General features: G+C 40.7%; 1 protein-coding gene across 4 annotated transcripts in view; it reads left to right on the forward strand.

Moving 5' to 3' along the window:
• Positions 1-13,860, forward strand: part of CNST (consortin, connexin sorting protein) — a 125,299-nt gene extending 111,439 nt beyond the window's left edge. For all 4 annotated transcript variants that reach the window (XM_049713540.1, XM_012533602.3, XM_049713537.1 and 1 more), the window contains one exon: positions 1,277-13,860. In XM_049713540.1, coding sequence (XP_049569497.1) covers positions 1,277-1,482 — 206 coding nt within the window. In that variant the 3' untranslated portion in view covers positions 1,483-13,860. The remainder of the gene's footprint in view (positions 1-1,276) is intronic.
• Positions 13,861-19,890: the final 6,030 nt, after the last annotated feature.

Below are 19,890 nucleotides of genomic sequence, written 5' to 3' on the forward strand. Positions count from 1 at the left end.
TAAGGCTCCCAACCCTCCCTCCCTTGGGGGTTTCCCCCAGGTATTGATTGAAGTTCTTACCATCCTTTCAAAACACATTCTGTATATATGCATGTATATGTGTGTACATACACATGTGCCCTTTTTTTTTTTAACATGAATGGTTCATTATATACCATTATGTCACGGCTTTTTAATTTAACCATCAATCTTGGACCTCTTTCTTTGAACAATGTATTAAATTTACTCCATTCTGTAAAACAGTTGCATAGTATTCCATGATATGAATCTCCCATAATTATTTAACTCTTCCATTGTAACTAGAATAACTAAGTTATTCTCAACTTTATGTTATAACAAACTTTGCTGCAGTGAACATGCTTGTAAATATGCTATTGTGTTTTGTGCAGATCTGTAGGCTTAATTCCTGAAAGTGGATTTGCTAGGCTAGGTGATCAGGACCATATGGACCAGTTGGCCTCAGGCAGTCCTTCCTTGTTTATACCTATTGTCCCAGCACTGCATTCACTTAACACTCTTTCACTGTCAAAAGTGCCCCAGGCTGGATGATAAATTAATTTAAAATGTTAATAGATACTGCCAGATCACCTTCCAAGAAGGTTTTGGTACACCCTCATCATGCTGATCATAAAACTTCTTAGTCTTTTCCAAATATTTTTAATTTTTCTTTAATTATGAGTGATCATTAAGACTTTCAACAGAGAGTAGTTATTCTCTTCAATATAGAAAGACTTATGTGGACATTTTTATTAAAAACAAGCCTGCGAAAGTTGTTTAAGAAATGAAATTACTGTACTAGCTAGAACTTCACTATTCCACTGAAAGATAAAATTGAGTATTACTAAGATGCAAGATCCCACTCAGACATTTTTGCTTGTTTGTTTAATATCAGATTGACTTTGCTTTAAGGTGGCCCCATGATGTGAACTCCAAAGATACTGTAATAGTGAGGTTACATATAATTTGTACTCTAAAATAATGCTATGAGCACATCAGAGAAGTATTGCCATTTTTTTCTTCTTTTTTTATGGAAATGGTTATATTCATTGTATAAATGAGCTAGTTTTAATTTTAGCATTCACAGGCTCTACAAGTATATATCTTTATGGTAACTAATAGGTCCTTGTATAGTCATTGGTGTCCTAGCTTCCTGTCAGTGACTATCCATAGAGGACTAATATTAGAAACATCTAGTTATCTTAATCAGTGAGCAGACAGCAGATACTAGGCATTAATTTTGTGTCAGTTTAACCTTACTCTGTTTTCCTGTTTGCAGATGAAGTTGGAGGTGGTTCCTGTATTTTACTGGTCTTGCTGTGCATAGTGACGGTTTTCCTTAGTGTGGGAGGAACTGCATTATACTGCACTTTTGGTGACACGGAGTCGCCTGTTTGTACAGACTTTGCAGACAACATGGATTTCTATTACACTAAGTTACTGCAGGGAATGGCAGGACTTAAACACTGGATCTACCTCTCCTAGCAGCATTCAAGAGGGACAGGCATGCTGGCCGTGAGAATCAAAGAGTGAAACTTTCTAAATAGCTTTTATTTCAAGAGTTCTGTAACATGCGCCTCCCTTCCCCAGTGAGGAACCACAAACATCAGAAACAGCAGCTTTAACTGGCAAAACAGAGGAACTCAGAATAATCCACATAATGATACAGATATTGATCTGAGCACTGTGGATGGAAGGAATGGTCTTTGGAGAGCATGTCCACCTCCTCCTCACTGTTTCCTAGTGTAATGAGCTACAGAATTAAACAGGGCAGTGTTGGAGCCAAACCATTTTGGGCTACCTTGTCAGGCTAATGGCTAAGGACACTTGTGGTTTATAACCGTTTGTCCAAAGACATTGCTTCCAGCCATCACGCAATAAGTTTGTGTGTAATGAAAAAGAGTTACCTTACAGTTTCAATGTCTTTTTTTAGTTCACCTTGGGAGCTATGTAATTTAGCCTTTGGGCACTCTCCAGGTTTCCATTTGTGAAATGATTATGTTTGTGTGTGTGTGCTTGTGTATTTCAGACAGTTATCATAAGCAAAAACCCAACGTAGAATAACAAAGATTATTCTTTCAACATGACTATAGATGTGCAGCCACAAAACTTTCAAGAAGGCTTAACTGTGGAACAGATGAACGGTACAAATCTTGGCCCTGAATTAAGAAACTGTGACAGATCTGTGACAGTTAACTTCATTAACTAGCCAGAAATTAATCACAGGCCTAGAGGTAAAATTAAAGAGCTCCCTCTGAGTGTCAGGCAACCAGTTTCATCGTGGATTCAGTGCTTCCTGATATAATAAATGCTGGATTCATCTCGATTCAATAAATACTTACTGAGCACCTATTATGTTCTGAGAATCTAAGAACCCTTCTATAAAGATAAATAAGGTATTAGTTCCTGCTCTAGATGTTTTAATTCTGGCCTTATGTAAAATAAACTAATACTTTGGCAAATGAAATTAAATCATCACATATAATTCAGTATTAACAGATCATACATTCAGATGCTTGAATGTGCGTTCATATCATGGGCTTGATTTAGACCTAATGTGAGGTCATTAGGCGAAAATTCAATCATATCTTAAATAGGCAAATGTCTGATTTTTATTTAAATCTGTCAATTTCCTTTTCTAAGGTGCAGTGGTCTAACAATTAGGAAGCCTTGCTTTGGCTTTTTATATCATTAGCAGCATTCTAAAAGAAACAAAACACATGAACTATAGTTTTCTGGAAATGACTATTATTTCATGTTTTTCTGTGAGGATCATTTGAAAGAAAAAGAGAGTTTTCTTTCTAGTTGTTACTGGCTGGTACAGTACCTCCCTTTGTGTTTCTGCTTATTTATTTAGACTTATGATTTTTAAAGGGCTTTTTATAGAAGTTGAAATTGTGTCATTTAGCATGCATCTGGTTATCCCAATGCTAGATATTTAATTACTGTATACTTAGTGTTTTGATTTTCTATAATTTCAGCTCAATGTGGTTTTAGGCTTGTTTATTTTTAAATTGATGTTTTATTTTTACTTATAATACGGTTTGACTTGTCTGTATCATGTCACCATAAACTATAATATTTTCAAGGATTATAGATCAAAGATATTTATTTAGAAGTGTACAAGATACTGAAATCTAGATTCCTTATACTTAAGGCTGATTTTATTAGAAGATTATTTTAATGTTCTATTATAAATTTTAAGAATTTGTATTCAAATTGTATGTAAATATGTAAAATGTTGATGGTACTATATTATGTGGTTCTGTAAAAGACATTCACAAAGTCTACTGTGAGGGGCATCCCCATCAGAGACAAACCTCTTCTGTTTTACCCTCATGATTTCTAGTTACAGAAATTTGGTGATGCTGATTTCTGCCGGTTTTATGTGAAGATAAGTCAAAGTTTCCCTCCTGTTCACCTTTTTAGGTCACTGTTGAAGTCCTAAAAACTCTGTATGTCATATTTTCCTATTGGCCACCAGGACCATGACTTCTGAAACTGAAGGTTTCCTGGGAACCTTCACACTGAGGTGAAAGAACTGAGATAATACTTTGGTACTCTGTGGAGTCCAGTTGAGTCTCAGAAGAACCACGTGTGTCCTCACTACTTCCCAGGGAGGGTGAGGTGAGCTCAGGAGCATATTGATGTCTTGATTTAAAATAGGCATGAAATCTCAACTAGAAAAATTAGGACAACTTTTAAAAATGTAATTGTCATTTATTGCATGAATTGGAGTAATTCTATCTGGTGATGAGAGAAATTGTTATCTCTCGCATAAAAAAACATCCAGTTTTACTATAATGTAATTTTTTCTGTCATTTGAAAGCACTGACAACTATTTGTAACTAATCTTCCTTAAGAACTGTATTTGAGGGTAACAGATCAAGCTTGTAATTTAAAATCTATACCCAAAACATGTCTCAGAGAGTTTATTTGAACCCCTTGGGTACTGAGAAAAACCGCTTTAAAGTGAAAGTAAAATAATTTCAGAAGTTGGTCTGGCACCACGAGTAGATTACTTTGGGTAGTCTAATAGCTCCCTACGTAAACGCTCCTATGCTTCTAAAACACTTTCCCAGCAACCGAAATTCACTCTAAAAATTCATTCCTTTAGATTTAAAAATCAAGTCCCTCTGGGAGGTTTACTATATTGAGCTGTGAATTATGCTAAGAGGATTTAAAATTTGAAGGTAGGCCTTATTTTGAAAGGACAGATGTGAATTGGATCTTGCTGGAATGGCAGGGTGGAGGAAAGGGTAGGAATTTAGAAGTAAAAGAGGGAAGGTGGGGAAAGGACAAGAAATCTTTTACCTATTACCTGTTTTGCTGAAGTTGACTTTGTGACGTTTAATCCCAATCCAGAGAGAGACTGAATATTTGTGTTCCCACTAACGTGACCTGTATAACTCTGTTCATTTCTATGGGCTCAGTTAATATTAACCCACCCTTGTATACTTAATTATGAAGTGTATATAGTGTTTTCACATTTATTCATTTGATGCTTACTTAGATCAGTAAACACACATCCCTTAAATCAGGTCTTGTGACTCCCGAAGCCATTATACTTTCTCTTCTATCATGTTGCCTCCATCCTCAAAAAGAATAAGAGTGATCTAGGGTTTATGGCACAAGTTCTAGTGCCATCTGCTATTTTAATAACCTCAAAGATAAACATTTGGTGAGCCTCATGTACTAAGGAATTTTCTTTAAGGAATTCTGGTAGCTTTTAAATCTCTCTTGGTGTAGGCTACTGAGCATCTCTTCTTCCTGGTCCTGAGAAGAGTAAGTCCTGAAATCAACCTCTTGTCTCTTGCCCCGAGAACAGTGCAGAACCATGAGCAACAGTGTTTATTACTCTCTGTACCTTGGCAAACATTGGAATGTCTGCAGTGTGCCAAGCACTGAGCTGGGTACCGGGGCTCTCGAAACAAGAAATGGTACCAGCTTAAAGAAGTTAGTGTCTGGTAAGGTAAATATATTTGTGAAAGGGGAAAAAAAAAATGAAGAAATATAGGATACTACTACTCATGGGGATAGAAACTTGAGCTCATTCCTCCCTACCATGTGTCATGCTTTTTTAGGAGGAAAAGTAAAATTCTCTCTAGGCCACCTGCATAGCAACTTGATAGACAGGAATCTTTTCTCCCAGCCAAAATTCTATTGAGTATTACTTTTTGCCTCTAGTTAGCATTTGTGGCATTAATAGCGGGTAGGCTTTCCAGGAGTAGAAAACTGCTTGGCTAGAGCCTTCTTCAAAATTGAAAGACTGAATAGCACTAAATAGCACAATTGAAAACTTTCTCACAGAACTGCAGGTCCAGATGCTTCTCCAGTAAATTCTAGCAATCATTTCAGTAAGATATAATACCCATCCAACAAAACACTCTTCAAAAAGGAGAAAATACTCGCTAATTCATTTTATGAAAACAATACTGATCCATAGACCTGACAACAATCCCTACCAGAATTGCAGCAGTTTTTACAAGTTGACAGGCTGGTTTTAAAATGTTTGGAGATGCATGTGCCCTAGAAGACAGTCAGTGAACTTGTTAGAACAAAACTGGAGGACTTGTACTTCCAGATTTCAGAACCAAATGCTGCAATAATCAAACCATGGTATGACAGAAGGAAATCCACGTGTATGTGTTCAATGATCTACAAAGGTGCCAAGGCAATTCAAAGGGGGAAAGGAAGTCTTCAACAAATAATTGCTGGAGCAACTGTATATCCCACTGGGGAATATAATTAACGTAGACTTTTGCCTCACACAACACAAAACTTAACTTGAAATAAATGGACCTAAGCTATACAACTTCTAAAACAAAACAGGAGAAAATCCTTGCAACCTTTGAGTAAGCAAAGATTTCTTAGAACACAAAATACACAAACCATAAAAAAAAAAAAGAAAGGATTAGCTGGACTTTTAAAGCACATGCTCTTTGAACATGGTTAGGAAAATGAAAAAGCAAGCTGAAGATTGGGGGAAAATTCACAATACGTTTATCTAGTAAAGGCCTTGTATTCAAAATATGAAAAGATTTCATGCAACTGAATATGACAACCATTTAAAAACTTTGAACACCCCTTTCAAAAAAAAATATATATATATATATACAAATGGCTAATGAGCACATGAAAAGACGCTGAATATCATTAGTCATCAAGATGCAAATTAGAACTGAGATACCACCACACACCAGGTAGAATAAAGTTTAAAAGACTGTCACAACCCCAAGAATGAAAGGGTGGTTCAGCCTACGAAAGTCAACGTAATACCGCACATTAATAGAATAAGGGGGAGAAAACTGTATGATTGTTCCAACTGCTGCAGAAAAAAATTTGACAAAATCCAACATTCTTTAATGATAAAAAAAATCTCAGTAAACTAGAGGGGAACTTCCTCAACACAATAAAGGGCATTGGTGAAAAACCCACAGCTAATAATATATATCTCCCAAAGAATACACAAGAAAGATGCCAGAGCTAATAAATAAAATCAGCAAAGTTGCAGCATTACAAGATCAACCCATGAAAATCAGTTGTTTCTCTATACCAGCAATTAATTAACATTACAGAAAGGAAATTAAGACAGCAATTTCATTTGCAACAGAATCTGATAGAATAAAATACCTAGGAATAAACTTAACCAAGGAGGAGAAGACTTGTACACTGAAAACTACAAATCATTGATTAAAAAATTAAAGAATAAATAAATGGAAAGGTATCTTGTGTTTATGGATGGGGAGACAATATTGTTAAGATGTCAATAATACCTAAAGTGATCTACAGATTTAATGCAATCCCTATCAAAATTCTAAGAGCCTTTTTTGCAAAAATGGAAAAGCCAATTATCAAATTTATATGGCATTGCAGGGGGACCCAAATAGCCAAACAAATCATGAAAAGAGAAAGACAAAATTGGAGGACTCACATTTCCCAATTTCAAAACTTACTACAAAGCTTCAGTAATCAAAACAGTGTGATGCTGGTATAAGGATAGACCTACAGACCAATGGAATAGAAATGAGAATCCAGAAATAAGCCCACACCTCTTTGGCCAGTTTATTTTCAATGAGGGTGTCAGGTCCATTCAATGAGGAAGAATTCTCTGTTCAACAAATAGTTCCAGGACAACTGGATTTCCACATGCAAAAGAATGAATTTGGACCCCTGCCTCACACCATATACAAAGATTAATGCAAAATGGATTGATGATCTAAATATGAGGTAAATCCACAAAATTCTTATAAGGGGTGCATACAACATTTGGGTACATCTTCATGACTATGGATTTAGCAATGGATTCTTAGATATGACAACAAAGGCACACAACAAAAGAAAAAACATAGGACGAAACATTTTTTTAGGACTTCCTAAAAAAATTTTTTAATTTGTGCATCAAAGGAAATTATCAAGAGAATGAAAAGACAACCCACAGAAAGGGAGAACATTTTTTGCAAGTCAGATATCTGGTAAGGGTTTAATATCCAGAATATGTAAAGATCACCTACAATTCAACAAAAAGACAACCCAATTTTAAAATGGGCAAGAGTCTTGAATACACATTTTTCCAAAGAAGATACACAAATGACCAATAAATACATGAAAAAATGCTCAACATCACTGATCATCAGGGAAATGAAAATCAAAACCACAATAAGATAAATGATACATACTACAACATGGGTGAACACGGAAAACATGTTCTGTGAAATAGCCAGTCTCAAAAAAACAAATAGTGGGGCTTCCCTGGTGGTGCAGTGGTTGACAATCTGCCTGCTAATGCAGGGGACACGGGTTCAAGCCCTGGTCTGGGAGGATCCCACATGCCGTGGAGCAACTAGGCCCGTGAGCCACAACTACTGAGCCTGCGTGTCTGGAGCCTGTGCTCCACAACAAGAGAGGCCGCCATAGTGAGAGGCCCGCGCACCGTGATGAAGACTGGCCCCCGCTTGCCACAACTAGAGAAAGCCCTCGCACAGAAATGAAGACGCAACACAGCAAAAATAAATTAATTAATTAATAAACTCCTACCCCCAACATCTAAAAAAATTAAAAATTAAAAAAAATAAATAAAAGAACAAATAGTGTGATTTGACTTGAATGAAATATCTATAATTGGCAAATTCAAAGAGACAGGAAATAGAACAATGGTTACCAGGGGCTAAGGAAAGGGGGAAAGGGAAGTTATAGCTTAACTGTTACTGTTTCTGTTTGGGGGCTGAAAAAATTTTGTAAATAGATAGTGGTGGCAATGGTTGCACAACACTGTAAATGTACTTAATGCCACTGAATTTTACACTTAAAAATAGTTAAAATGGCAAATTTTATGTTAAACATATTTTACCACACATGCATGTGCACACACACAAAAAGACACCACCAAGTGTCTTTGTTGGTGAGGATGTGGACCAACCAAATTCTCACACACAACTAGTGGGAATATGAAGTGGTACCAACTGCTTTAGAAAACAGTTTTGCAGTTTCTTATAAAGTTAAGTACACATCTCTCCATGACCCAGCAATTCCACACCTAGGTTCTTACCTAAGAGAGATAAAAATGTGTCCACACAAAAACTTTACACAAATGTTCATAGCAGCTCTATCCATAATAGCCAAAAAATGGAAACACCCCAAGGTTCATCACTAATAGAATACTACTCAGCAATAAAAAAGAACAAACTATGGATACACAAACATGGATGAATCTCAAAATAACTGAGTGAAAAGAAGCCAGGAACAAAAGAGTACATATTGTATGTTTCCATTTATATAGAATTTTAGAAAATACAAACTAATCCATAGTGACAGAAATAGATCAGTGTTTCCTTGAGGGGCAAAGGATGGTAGAAGGATGGATCATAAAGGTCACGGGGCAACTTCTGAAATTGATAGAAATGTTATGTATCTTGATTGTGGTCATAATTTCATGGGTTTATACATCTTTCAAAATGCAGTGTACACTTTACATAGATGCAGTTATGTACATAAATTATATCTCAATAAAATTGTTATTAAAAAAAGTTCAGGGCTTCCCTGGTGGCGCAGTGGTTAAGAATCCGCCTGCCGATGCGGGGCACACGGGTTCGAGCCCTGGTCCGGGAAGATCCCACATGCCGCGGAGCAACAAAGCCCGTGCGCCACGACTACTGAGGCTGCGCTCTAGAGCCCACGAGCCACAACTACTGAGCCCGTGTGCCACAACTACTGAAGCCCGCGCGCCTAGAGCCTGTGCTCCGCAGCGAAGCTACCGCAATGAGAAGCCTGCATGCTACAAAGAAAAGTAGCCCCCGCTGGCCACAACTAGAGAAAGCCCGCACGCAACAACAAAGACCCAACACAGCCAAAAATAAATAAGAAAATAAAAATAACTTAAAAAAAAAAAGTTCAGTTTGTAGCTACATGGCATATCAAGGTATCATGAGGGGCAAGAATACTTTATTCCCTTTCACTGTTGTTGCTTAATTGGGCTAAACAAAAATGTTTGGTGACTTCCAAGTACTACCCCTCATTTGTACAAGACCTAACTACTCAACCAGCTCCTTATAAAGTGTCACCTTATAAAGTGTTGCAGTGAGGTCGCTAGTTCAAAATGCCTTGATTTCAGTCCAATGTTAAATCACGTTGAGATGGTGATTTAAATCTATGCTCTTTTTCTACTTGATGCAGCAGTCCAAATTTCAAACCCAATCTAATTATAGATATTCTGTAAGGACACCCTGATCTCCTCTGGCCGGAATGCAGTGATCAGAAGTGAGGTTTTATGATTTTATTGCTTTTCTTAATGCCTTGGATCAAGGGTCAGGTAGGAGACATGCACTTAGGGAGCATAGAAGGTTCACATCATTCATCAGAATGACGACAGCCCATAAATGGCTGGTTCTTATTTTCTGACTACAAGATTGGGGGTTGACAAACTAAACAAAGAAGAAAATAATCCTTGCCTAAGCTTCTGGCCTGGACAGGAACTTGGTCCAAAAGTGACTGTAAATAGAGGCAGTCTTTTTTTTTTTTTTCATTTCATTTTTTCTTGATTGGAAAAACTAAATTATTAAGATAGGAATAGTAGTAGTTTGGCCATCGCTGGAGGGGAGACTAGGATATAAGATAGTTTGGTGGTAACTAAAAGGCAAAGAAGGGAGGCAGTCCCCAGAGTTGGAATCTGGATGATGAATGAGATCACATCAACTAGCTGTTTAGCCTCCTTTCTGTACTTCAGTTTCCCCTTCTACACACACACACACACACACACACACACACACACACACACACACACACAGAGAGAGATATGGCTGCGCTGTGGCACACGGGCTTACTTGTTCCGCGGCATGTGGGATCTTCGCGGACCAGGGATCCAACCCGTGTCCCTGCACTGGCAGGTGGATTCTTAACCACTGCGCCACCAGGGAAGTACCCACTTCTATACATTTTTAACGTAACTTCAAACTTTAAAATCCTCTGATTCTCTGAATAACCCAAAGCTTTCCACTTTCCATCACTGAGAAAGGACAACTTGGATGTCTGTATTTGCTGGATAAATGCAATAGTTGCATTAGGGTGGATAGGGGTCCTTTGAAGCTGTGCATGGGAGGAAGACGTGGAGTATACTAATCGATTCATAGACTTTGAAGTACCCACTGTGCCCAAAGCCCCTTCGGAGGAAGAGACTGGGGCAGGTGGTTCCTTCTCAACAAGGTGCTAAGCTATGTGTTACATCATCCTGAAACTCTGGCCACGGTTGTTTAGATCTGGGGCTTGGTGCCCTAGCCTGATGCATTTCTTGAAGCCTGAACATGAGGAAGGATAGTGATCTGGACAAATGTCTAGTCTCCAAAACAACATAGAATCGGGAGTTTCAGTAAATAGTATCTGCCTCAGCAGGTCCTCTCTCAGCTCTTTTGAATTTGGGGTCCAGAGTTTGCATCCAGCCCTGGCAAATAGGAAGGAGGAGAAGTCGAGCAGACATCAGGGAGACCGCATAGCCTGGAGTCCCACAAACAACAGAGCCTGTAGAGCAGAGACCTGGGACGTCCGTCTGGCTCTTGAGAGTCACCAAGACCCATCGCCCAAACAACACTCCGTTTCCAGAAGGCTTGGCGCTTAGAAAACATTCTTTATTATAAGTGCTCCTTATACTTGGTGACCTGGGAAAAGGTCTCTTCCCTGCAAATGAAGAGAAACAAGCTATGCAACAGACGCCTGGCTGTTTAAAACCATATTCTTTTAGAGTTATTAGTCAGTGTAGGCACTGTTGTGTCAGAAATGAAGCTGGGATCCAAGGAGTTAGAGTGACTTCCTTAAGGTCAAGATCAAGAGAGTTACAAAAGATTCTCCACCTGTGAACATGAAGTTGGAAGTATCTATAGAGCATTTCTCCTGCAGTTGCCACTGGATCCTCCTCCTACTGTTTTTTTTTTAACCTACAACTTTGTACCTTAGATCACTGTCACTCTGGGTCTTACATGTGGAAAAGACAGCAGAGGCAGTTACTCCATACTGCAGGCCACAGGCATGGAGCAGTTGGTGTGCGGCCATCCCGTGCTTGTGTAAGGGACTCTGGGGGATCCCAGGGACAAGGCAGACCACCTATACATAGCCTAGGGATGCCAGATAAAATACAGGATGCCGGTTATTGCGCGAGACAAACTTATACTACAAAATTTTGTTGTTTACCTGAAATTCAGATTTAACTGGGCATCCTATATTTTTGTTTGCTAAATCTGGAAGCCCTACCAGTGTCACAGCATAGTACAGACCCTGAGGCCGAGAGGGCGCAGCTCATCAGCGTGAGAGAATCAGAGGGGATTAGACACGAGGAGCTCCGGGGAGCAGCCTCCAGTCCCCCCTTTCTGGATTCCCTAGGCATCTGCAATGTCTTGGTGTAAAACAGAAGACAGACCATCAGCACAGCTATGAGATCCATGTGTCTACAAAGGGACAGAATGCGGCCAGAATTTGTTGGCATTTATGTCTGTAGAATTTAAAGTGTTTTCAATCCAAGACAAAAATGAGAATTTAATCAGAGCTTAGAATGTAATTTTAAAAACTGATTTAGTACCTTACCTGAAGTGAAAAACCTTCCAAATGTGGTTCTGTGTGATGGTTGTCTTATGGTGCCCATGTCAGTCAACCATCCAAACTCACAGAATTGTGTTTTACTCCTGGTTTTCAGATGTCACCAGCTAATAACACAAATATAAGATATGGGCTCTACTACTCATTTTGTTTTAGCTCCCAGGTCATCTTGTTTTTATTCACCCCTTGTTCCAGATATCTGATTGCTGGCTGTTTCTAGCTGAAACTGAATTATTCATTTCCTCCTCTCATGAAAAAAGACGGCTTTTCTGTTCGGTGTATTCATAGGCTTAGCTTTCGATTGCCACTGCTTTTCACCAACAACTTTTCGCTCCTCTGCCTTTTTGTTTTCAATCAGTGAAAACAGCATCTTATGATGAGAGCTTTGGTCTTCTCTGTCTGATCTTCTCTTCAGGACAGCAAACTCCATTTTCTGTTTAAAATGATTACTCATAAATAGAAGTTCATTAGCATTAGCTGTGGCCAAAATCCATCTGGTCGCTTCTCTTCTGCACAGAGTGATGAATTGGCAAAAGGACAGCAAGGGGAGGGTGCAGGGGCAGGCGAGGCTGGTCCCCGCGGAGCCACAGCCTGTGGACAGATGCCAGGCTCCTTGTGCGGGGTGAGCGTCTCTGTGTCTCACCCTCCCCAGAGCTCCCTGGCCACTGCAGACCTAATATAGGACACAGTAAATGCCATGTTTGCCTACACGTCTGCAAAGCAGCCTGGATTTGTCAGAGGAAAAAGTAAGAATAGAGGGGAAGGGCTTCCTTGGTGGCGCAGTGGTTAAGAATCCGCCTGCCGGGCTTCCCTGGTGGCGCAGTGGTTGAGAGTCCGCCTGCCGATGCAGGGGACGCGGGTTCGTGCCCCGGTCCAGGAAGATCCCACATGCCGCGGAGCAGCTAGGCCTGTGAGCCATGGCCGCTGAGCCTGCGCATCCGGAGCCTGTGCTCCGCAACGGGAGAGGCCACAACAGTGAGAGGCCCACGTACCGCAAAAAAAAAAAAAAAAAAAGAAAAAGAAAAAAAAAAAAAGAATCCGCCTGCCAATGCAGGAGACACGGGTTCGAGCCCTGGTCCGGGAAAATCCCACATGCCGCGGAGCAACTAAGCCCATGCACCACAACTCCTAAGCCTGCGCTCTAGAGCCCTCGAGCCACAACTACTGAAGCCCACACACCTAGAGCCCGTGCTCCGCAGCAAGAGAAGCCACTGCAATGGGAAGCCCACGCACCACAATGAAGAGTAGACCCTGCTCGCTGCAGCTGGAGAAAGCCCGCACACAGCAACGAAGACCCAATGCAGCCAAAAATAAATAAATTAAATAAATAAATTAAAAACAAACAGCACCAGCTTAAAGAAAAAAAAAGAGTAGAGGGGAAAACAATGAAAGATAACAGAATTTTAGAAATCATGCATTTTGAGTGTGTGTATATATGTTTTTTTCCCCCATCTGGTTAGTTACTATTCAGTCTAGCAAGGCATAAGCACTTAAGCGATCAATCATTTAAATAATAATACATTTATATGGATAACATTGAAATGGTAAAAGAAAAAAAATCCCAAATGCAGGCCTGAAAGAGGACAGTCTGGGAAGAGATGAGAGGTACCTGTCTGCAAAAGCCTTCGTACAGAAGGTGCTCACACAGCCAACAGACCTTTTTCCAGAACCTGCGTTTCCCTTCCCCAAAGGCCCAGAGGCAGTGCTCCTGGGGAACCTTCCACAGCAACCTTTCTGTGACCTCACATACTGAGCGTTGTCTTAGCTACAAGGTGGAAAACACAGTCAGCCACCACATTACTTCTTGGGTTACGTAGGGGTTAGGACCCCCTGTTGTTCTTCCCTCCTTAAATATTCTAGCTCCTATTTCTAATGGTATTGTTTTTCCCTACATTATTTTCTATAGGATTTGTTTTTTTAGTTCTTTTGTGGAATACTGTAGTAAAAAATGAAAAGAAAAATTTTCTTATTCCAATAAAGATAAATTGAGACAAGTGAGAAGCCGCAGAAGACCTCAACAGGAGAGAAGCCCCAGTCTTCAATTAATTCCTGGATGCCTTTCTGAGACTTCAGCTCTTGCCTTGCATAATTACAAGGAGGAATGTTTTGTGGGTACACCAATCTGAGCCTGAAGACCCCTTAACACATGGCCCACTGGAGAAGGGGCTGGGAGCTGGGGCTGGAAAGGACGCAGAGCCTGTCTTCAACAATTATTAATGCATATCACCAGAGTCAGTTAAGCCAACGAGAAACCAGGCATTGGCGTGAAAGTCTTTTGTCCTCTTCGGTAATGTTTCTAAATCTACAGATAGTGACAAGGAAGTGAGGTGCATTATTTTTCATATTTTCTAGTAAGTTACAAACAAAATTATTGACATGCTATATTTTTTTTTTTCGGTACGTGGGCCTCTCACTGTTGTGGCCTCTCGCGTTGCAGAACACAGGCTCCGGACTCGCAGGCTCAGCGGCCATGGCTCACGGGCGCAGCTGCTCTGCGGCATGTGGGATCTTCCCAGACCGGGACACAAACCCGTGTCCCCTGCATCGGCAGGCGGACTCGCAACCACTGCGCCACCAGGGAAGCCCTTGACATGCTATTTTAATGCATGTCATCTTTCCTGCATCACTGAGTCACCTCGGGTCGTTGAAGCTGATCATTGGGGGAAAGCTTGGCTCTTGCCCTTGAAAAAAATGTAGTGCTGGTGGCTTGGAGACGGCCTTCCTTACAACACAGGGAGGCTGACAGCATGGCAGGTGAGGGTTGGGCAGTGCCAATCTGGCGTGAGGAGCAACTGGCACCCATATAGCTTCCAAGATGGACCCCATGCTAGAGGGATGGCGAGCTGGGGAGAAGAGGCTTGGAACAGGCAATGAGAATTCTCAGAGGCACAGAGGTGAACCTGGCTTGTGCCCGGTGAACTCCCAGACAATCAGAGCATGACTCCCCTCTCCTCTCCACCAGTCAAGGGCTTGCAAGTTGCAGGCTCCCTTACCAATCAGAGCCAGGCCCTCTTCTCCTCTCTTTTCCTCCAATCAGGGCTTGCACCCTCCCCCTTGCCCACCAATTCCCCTGCCAATCAGAGCGAAGCTTCCTACTCTTATCTTCCAATCAAGGCTGTGGACAAAGAAAGAAAGTCCTTTTCATCAAAACCCACATGAATTCCTTCATCCTCTACACGGGTGGTAAACCCCTGCATGAATGCTGTACCTCCAGGGGTTTGTTGTTATGTTACTATGTTTAGAGGAAAGAAGAGGAGAAAAGCAAAGAGAAAGGAGGGCAGGGGAAAGGTAGGGCAATTTTTAGGTGTTAAACTTAGTAGGATTGTTCTGTTTTTTAAAGATCCGTATGTGTGTCTTGAAAACAAGGAACCCCCCCCCCCAAGTGCAGATGTGGCTTCAAGCTCACTGTATCAGAAGGCCCCAGATTCTCTGGGCTTTGCCTACTCGGCATGGTCCCACTCTGGACCACGTGCTCAGCTATCTTATTCCCGTCTCCTCCTTCAAGCCCTTTGGGTTGACGCTGTTTGGGAGTGTTTGCTTCGGCTCCCATTCTACTTCGGCAGGAACCTTGTCTTTCACGTTCCCCTTTGCTCCCATAAAACCAGATTCATGTAAGGCCTGCCAGACCATTTCACTGGTCAATAAGAGTCTGAAACATCACAGGAATAAATCGAAAACATATGCTTTAACTCAGATGTTCCCGGGACTTTTGACATTACAGGTAAAGAACATTTTTCCTAACCCATTAAGTGGAATTTATTGCCCCTTGAAATACAAATCTCTTATTAAAGAAATCAGTCTAGTGCAGTCCCCCGAGTCATTGCCTAATAATATGCTTGTGCAAGTGGAGTTTTATTTGGGAGGAGCTTGATGAGGACAAGGGAAGAACAATGTACAGGTTACAAACATTTACGATTGAAAATTTTTATTCTAAGAAAACCAGTCTTATAAGTGCTTTGGCTCCCAGGACCCTGGCAGGCAGAGATCTGTAACTGTGAAAAAGAATGAAGGGTTTAGTGGACAGTCGTCCAAAGCCGCTAGTGGTATGTGACTCCATGTGCTAATGCCATGCCTTAGACTACATTAATTAAAAATGTACTTTATAAAACCAGGATTGGGTGCTGAGCACAGTGGTGTGCTGCCAGAGCCTGCTTTGCAGGAAGACTTGTTGCCTCAGCTGCTGGGGGTACTGTGGTGAGATTACCTGGTGACCCAGCTCCAGTTCTAGTTGAGCTACAAAGATTCCTGGAGATAGTTGCTCAGGGTAGGTCTGTGGGTTTGTTTCATAAATAAATTCCATGGCAAACTCACATTGTTTATCCTCAAATAAGAGGTTCCACAGGCTAGACCTTGACGGAGAGGCTGCTTTTCTGCATACAGGTTATAGGCATTAGGAATTGCCTCAGCTTCTGAGAGCTGCCTCTCCAAGGTCACACACCTACCCAGGGGGCCACATCCAGTGATGGATCAAAGCCCGAGGTCCTTGTGGGTTCTCCAAGGCTGCGGTTGAGCCTGTACTCAGGTCCACTTCTCCCTCTGCCCACTCCTGCTTTGGTCCCCTCTCTTCCACAGGTGTTGATCTTGAGGACGCTCCTCTATAAACATCCTGCCCCCTAAATTCCACTTCAGAGTGTGCCAATTCTCTGCTCTGTGCTGGTTATAGCACACTTGCAGAGCTGCCTTCAGAAACTGGACCAAGATTTTGTTCAATCTACAAATCTCGCTGTTAGTCAAAACTGCCTGAATTGAAATAAGCATCTTGTGAAGGTGAGGAGATCTTCAAAGAGGAGATGTTCAAAGAAAAACACTATTGGAAAGATGAGTGGGATGTGAAGGGGTGAAAGCAAGAATCCTAAGGGTGGATGGACTGGATGTCCTTTAGGTCCCTTCCTGCGTCAAGATCTTAGTATCTGTATTCGTTTGCTAGAGCTGCCATAACAAAATACCACGGACTGTACGGCTTAAACAGCAGAAATTTATTTACTTACTGTTTTGGAGTCTAGAAGTCCAAGATCAAGGTGTCAGCAGGTTTGGTTTCTTCTGAGGCTTCTCTCCTTAGCTTAGCAGGTGGCCGCCTTCTCCTGGTCTTCAGATAGTCTTCCTCTGTGTCTGTGTCTTAATCTCCTCTTCTTATAAGGACATCAGTCATAATAGATTAGGACCCACCCATATAACCTCATTTTACCTTAATTACCTCTTTAAAGGCCCTATTTCCAAATACAGTCATGTTCTGAGGTACAGGGATTAGGACTTCAACATAAGAATTTTGGAGGGCCACAATTCAGTCCATAACAAAATCCCAAGATTTTACTCTATCCCAGATATATAGTACCCTTTAGCATACATCCAGCCCAGTGTTATAAAAGATCAAATTCAGTATTTAGTTACATAAGACAGAGTTGGCCAGGTTATGTTTGAAGGAGCTACAGAATTTAAACTGCTAAACAAGTAGCCAATCTTAGCCTTTTAAAATGATGTTGCCTTCTTATCTAGTAGCTATGAGTATCATTATATCCACTCTACTTCATCCAGGAATCTTAGCACTGGCCAGGCCAGCCAGTGTATTTATACCAATGTATACACACAAACACAGACTCTACACCCAAGAAGGGACAAGGGAAGTTTTTGGACATAATAGGATAACTGGATTTTCTGGGGGTAGCATCTGAGTATAAAAAGAAAAAGGCTACTATGATGGCTTTACCTCTTGTATTCACTCACTATTCATTTATTCATCCCTTCAAACACTAATCATTGGGTTCCAATTACCTGGTAAGCATTGTGCTAATTGATTTGGGAAAAATAACCTTGTAAAAATCAAAATCCCACCTCCAAAGAGGGAATATTTTGGTAAGACAAATAAGCTGTGCTGCAGTAATGATGATGCCATAAAGCATGGGCTTCGTCATCAAAAGGACTGGGCTCCACCTCCTAGAGAAATGGAAATAAAAACAAAAATAAACAAATGGGACCTAATGAAACTTCAAAGCTTTTCACAGCAAAGGAAACCATAAACAAGACCAAAAGACAACCCTCAGAATGGGAGAAAACATTTGCAAGTGAAGCAACGGACAAAGGATTAATCTCCAAAATTTACAAGCAGCTCATGCAGCTCAATAACAAGAAAACAAACAACCCAATCAAAAAATGGGCAGAAGACCCAAATAGATATTTCTCCAAAGAAGATATACAGATTGCCAACAAACACATGAAAGAATGCTCAACATCATTAATCATTAGAGAAATGCAAATCAAAACTACAATGAGATATCATCTCACACCAGTCAGAATGGCCATCATCAAAAAACCTACAAACAATAACTGCTGGAGAGGGTGTGGAGAAAAGGAACACTCTTGCACTGCTGGTGGGAATGTGAATTGATACAGCCACTATGGAGAACAGTATGGAGGTTCCTTAAAAAAACTACAAATAGAACTACCATATGACCCAGCAATCCCACTACTGGGCATATACCCTGAGAAAACCATAATTCTAAAAGAGTCATGTACCACAATGTTCATTGCAGCTCTATTTACAGTAGCCAGGAGATGGAAACAACCTAAGTGTCCATCATCAGATGAATGGATAAAGAAGATGTGACACATATATACAATGGAATATTACTCAGCCATAAAAAGAAATGAAATTGAGCTATTTGTAATGAGGTGGATAGACCTAGAGTCTGTCATACAGAGTGAAGTAAGTCAGAAAGAGAAAGACAAATACCATATGCTAACACATATATATATGGAATTTAAGGGAAAAAAAAGTCATGAAGAACCTAGGGGTAAGACAGGAATAAAGACACAGACCTACTAGAGAACGGACTTGAGGATATAGGGAGGGGGAAGGGTGAGCTGTGACAAACCGAGAGAGAGGCATGGACATATATACACTACCAAACGTAAGGTAGATAGCTAGTGGGAAGCAGCTGCATAGCACAGAGAGATCAGCTCGGTGCTTTGTGACCGCCTGGAGGGGTGGGATAGGGAGGGTGGGAGGGAGGGAGACGCAAGAGGGAAGAGATATGGGAACATATGTATATGTATAACTGATTCACTTTGTTATAAAGCAGAAACTAACACACCATTGTAAAGCAATTATACTCTAATAAAGATGTAAAAAACAAAAAACAGGACTGGGCTCAAGGCTCAACTCCACCCTGGGTCAGCTGTGTGATCTTGGGCAAGTCACTCAACCTCTCTAAGCATCAGTTTCCTCATTTGTGCAATGGGGATAAGAATAACACTTACCAGTTGGCCTCTCCAAGTGGTGGGTTGGGAAGTTTTAGTCCCTCTCTTCCATAACTGCCATGAGCATCCTCCAAAGCCACCTTGAATCAGTATGAAATCTAAGTTAAAAACAGCCTGTTTACTTGGCATCTCCCCCTTCCAGTTAGATTGCAGCCCTGAAGCCCCTCCTATATAGAAATCTTTGAGCTACCAGTTTGCCTCATATACTGTGAAAGTTAAACAAGGCAATGCATGCAGTATGCTTTCTCGTGTAAATGTCCAGTAAATGTTAGCGTTATTAAGGCATTTTGCAGTGAGTAACATAAGGGTAACATGATCAACTCATCCCAGTCCCTTCAACCTTCATCTCAGGATCCCTCCTCAGTGCCAGACAAACCTACATAAGAAGGTCCAAGTATGTTACTTGTAAATGATGTAAGGATTCAGAGGGATAAAGGGTCACTTTTAAATTTTTTAAGAATGAAGAATGTTCTTTGGAAGATGTAAGATTTTATCTGGTCTCTGAAGCATGGCAAATCCAAGTGGAAAGAATAACATCAACAAAGATATGTAGGTGGTGAA

Source organism: Orcinus orca, chromosome 1 (assembly GCF_937001465.1).
Source record: "Orcinus orca chromosome 1, mOrcOrc1.1, whole genome shotgun sequence".
In the NCBI taxonomy this organism is placed as follows: Eukaryota; Metazoa; Chordata; class Mammalia; order Artiodactyla; family Delphinidae; genus Orcinus; species Orcinus orca.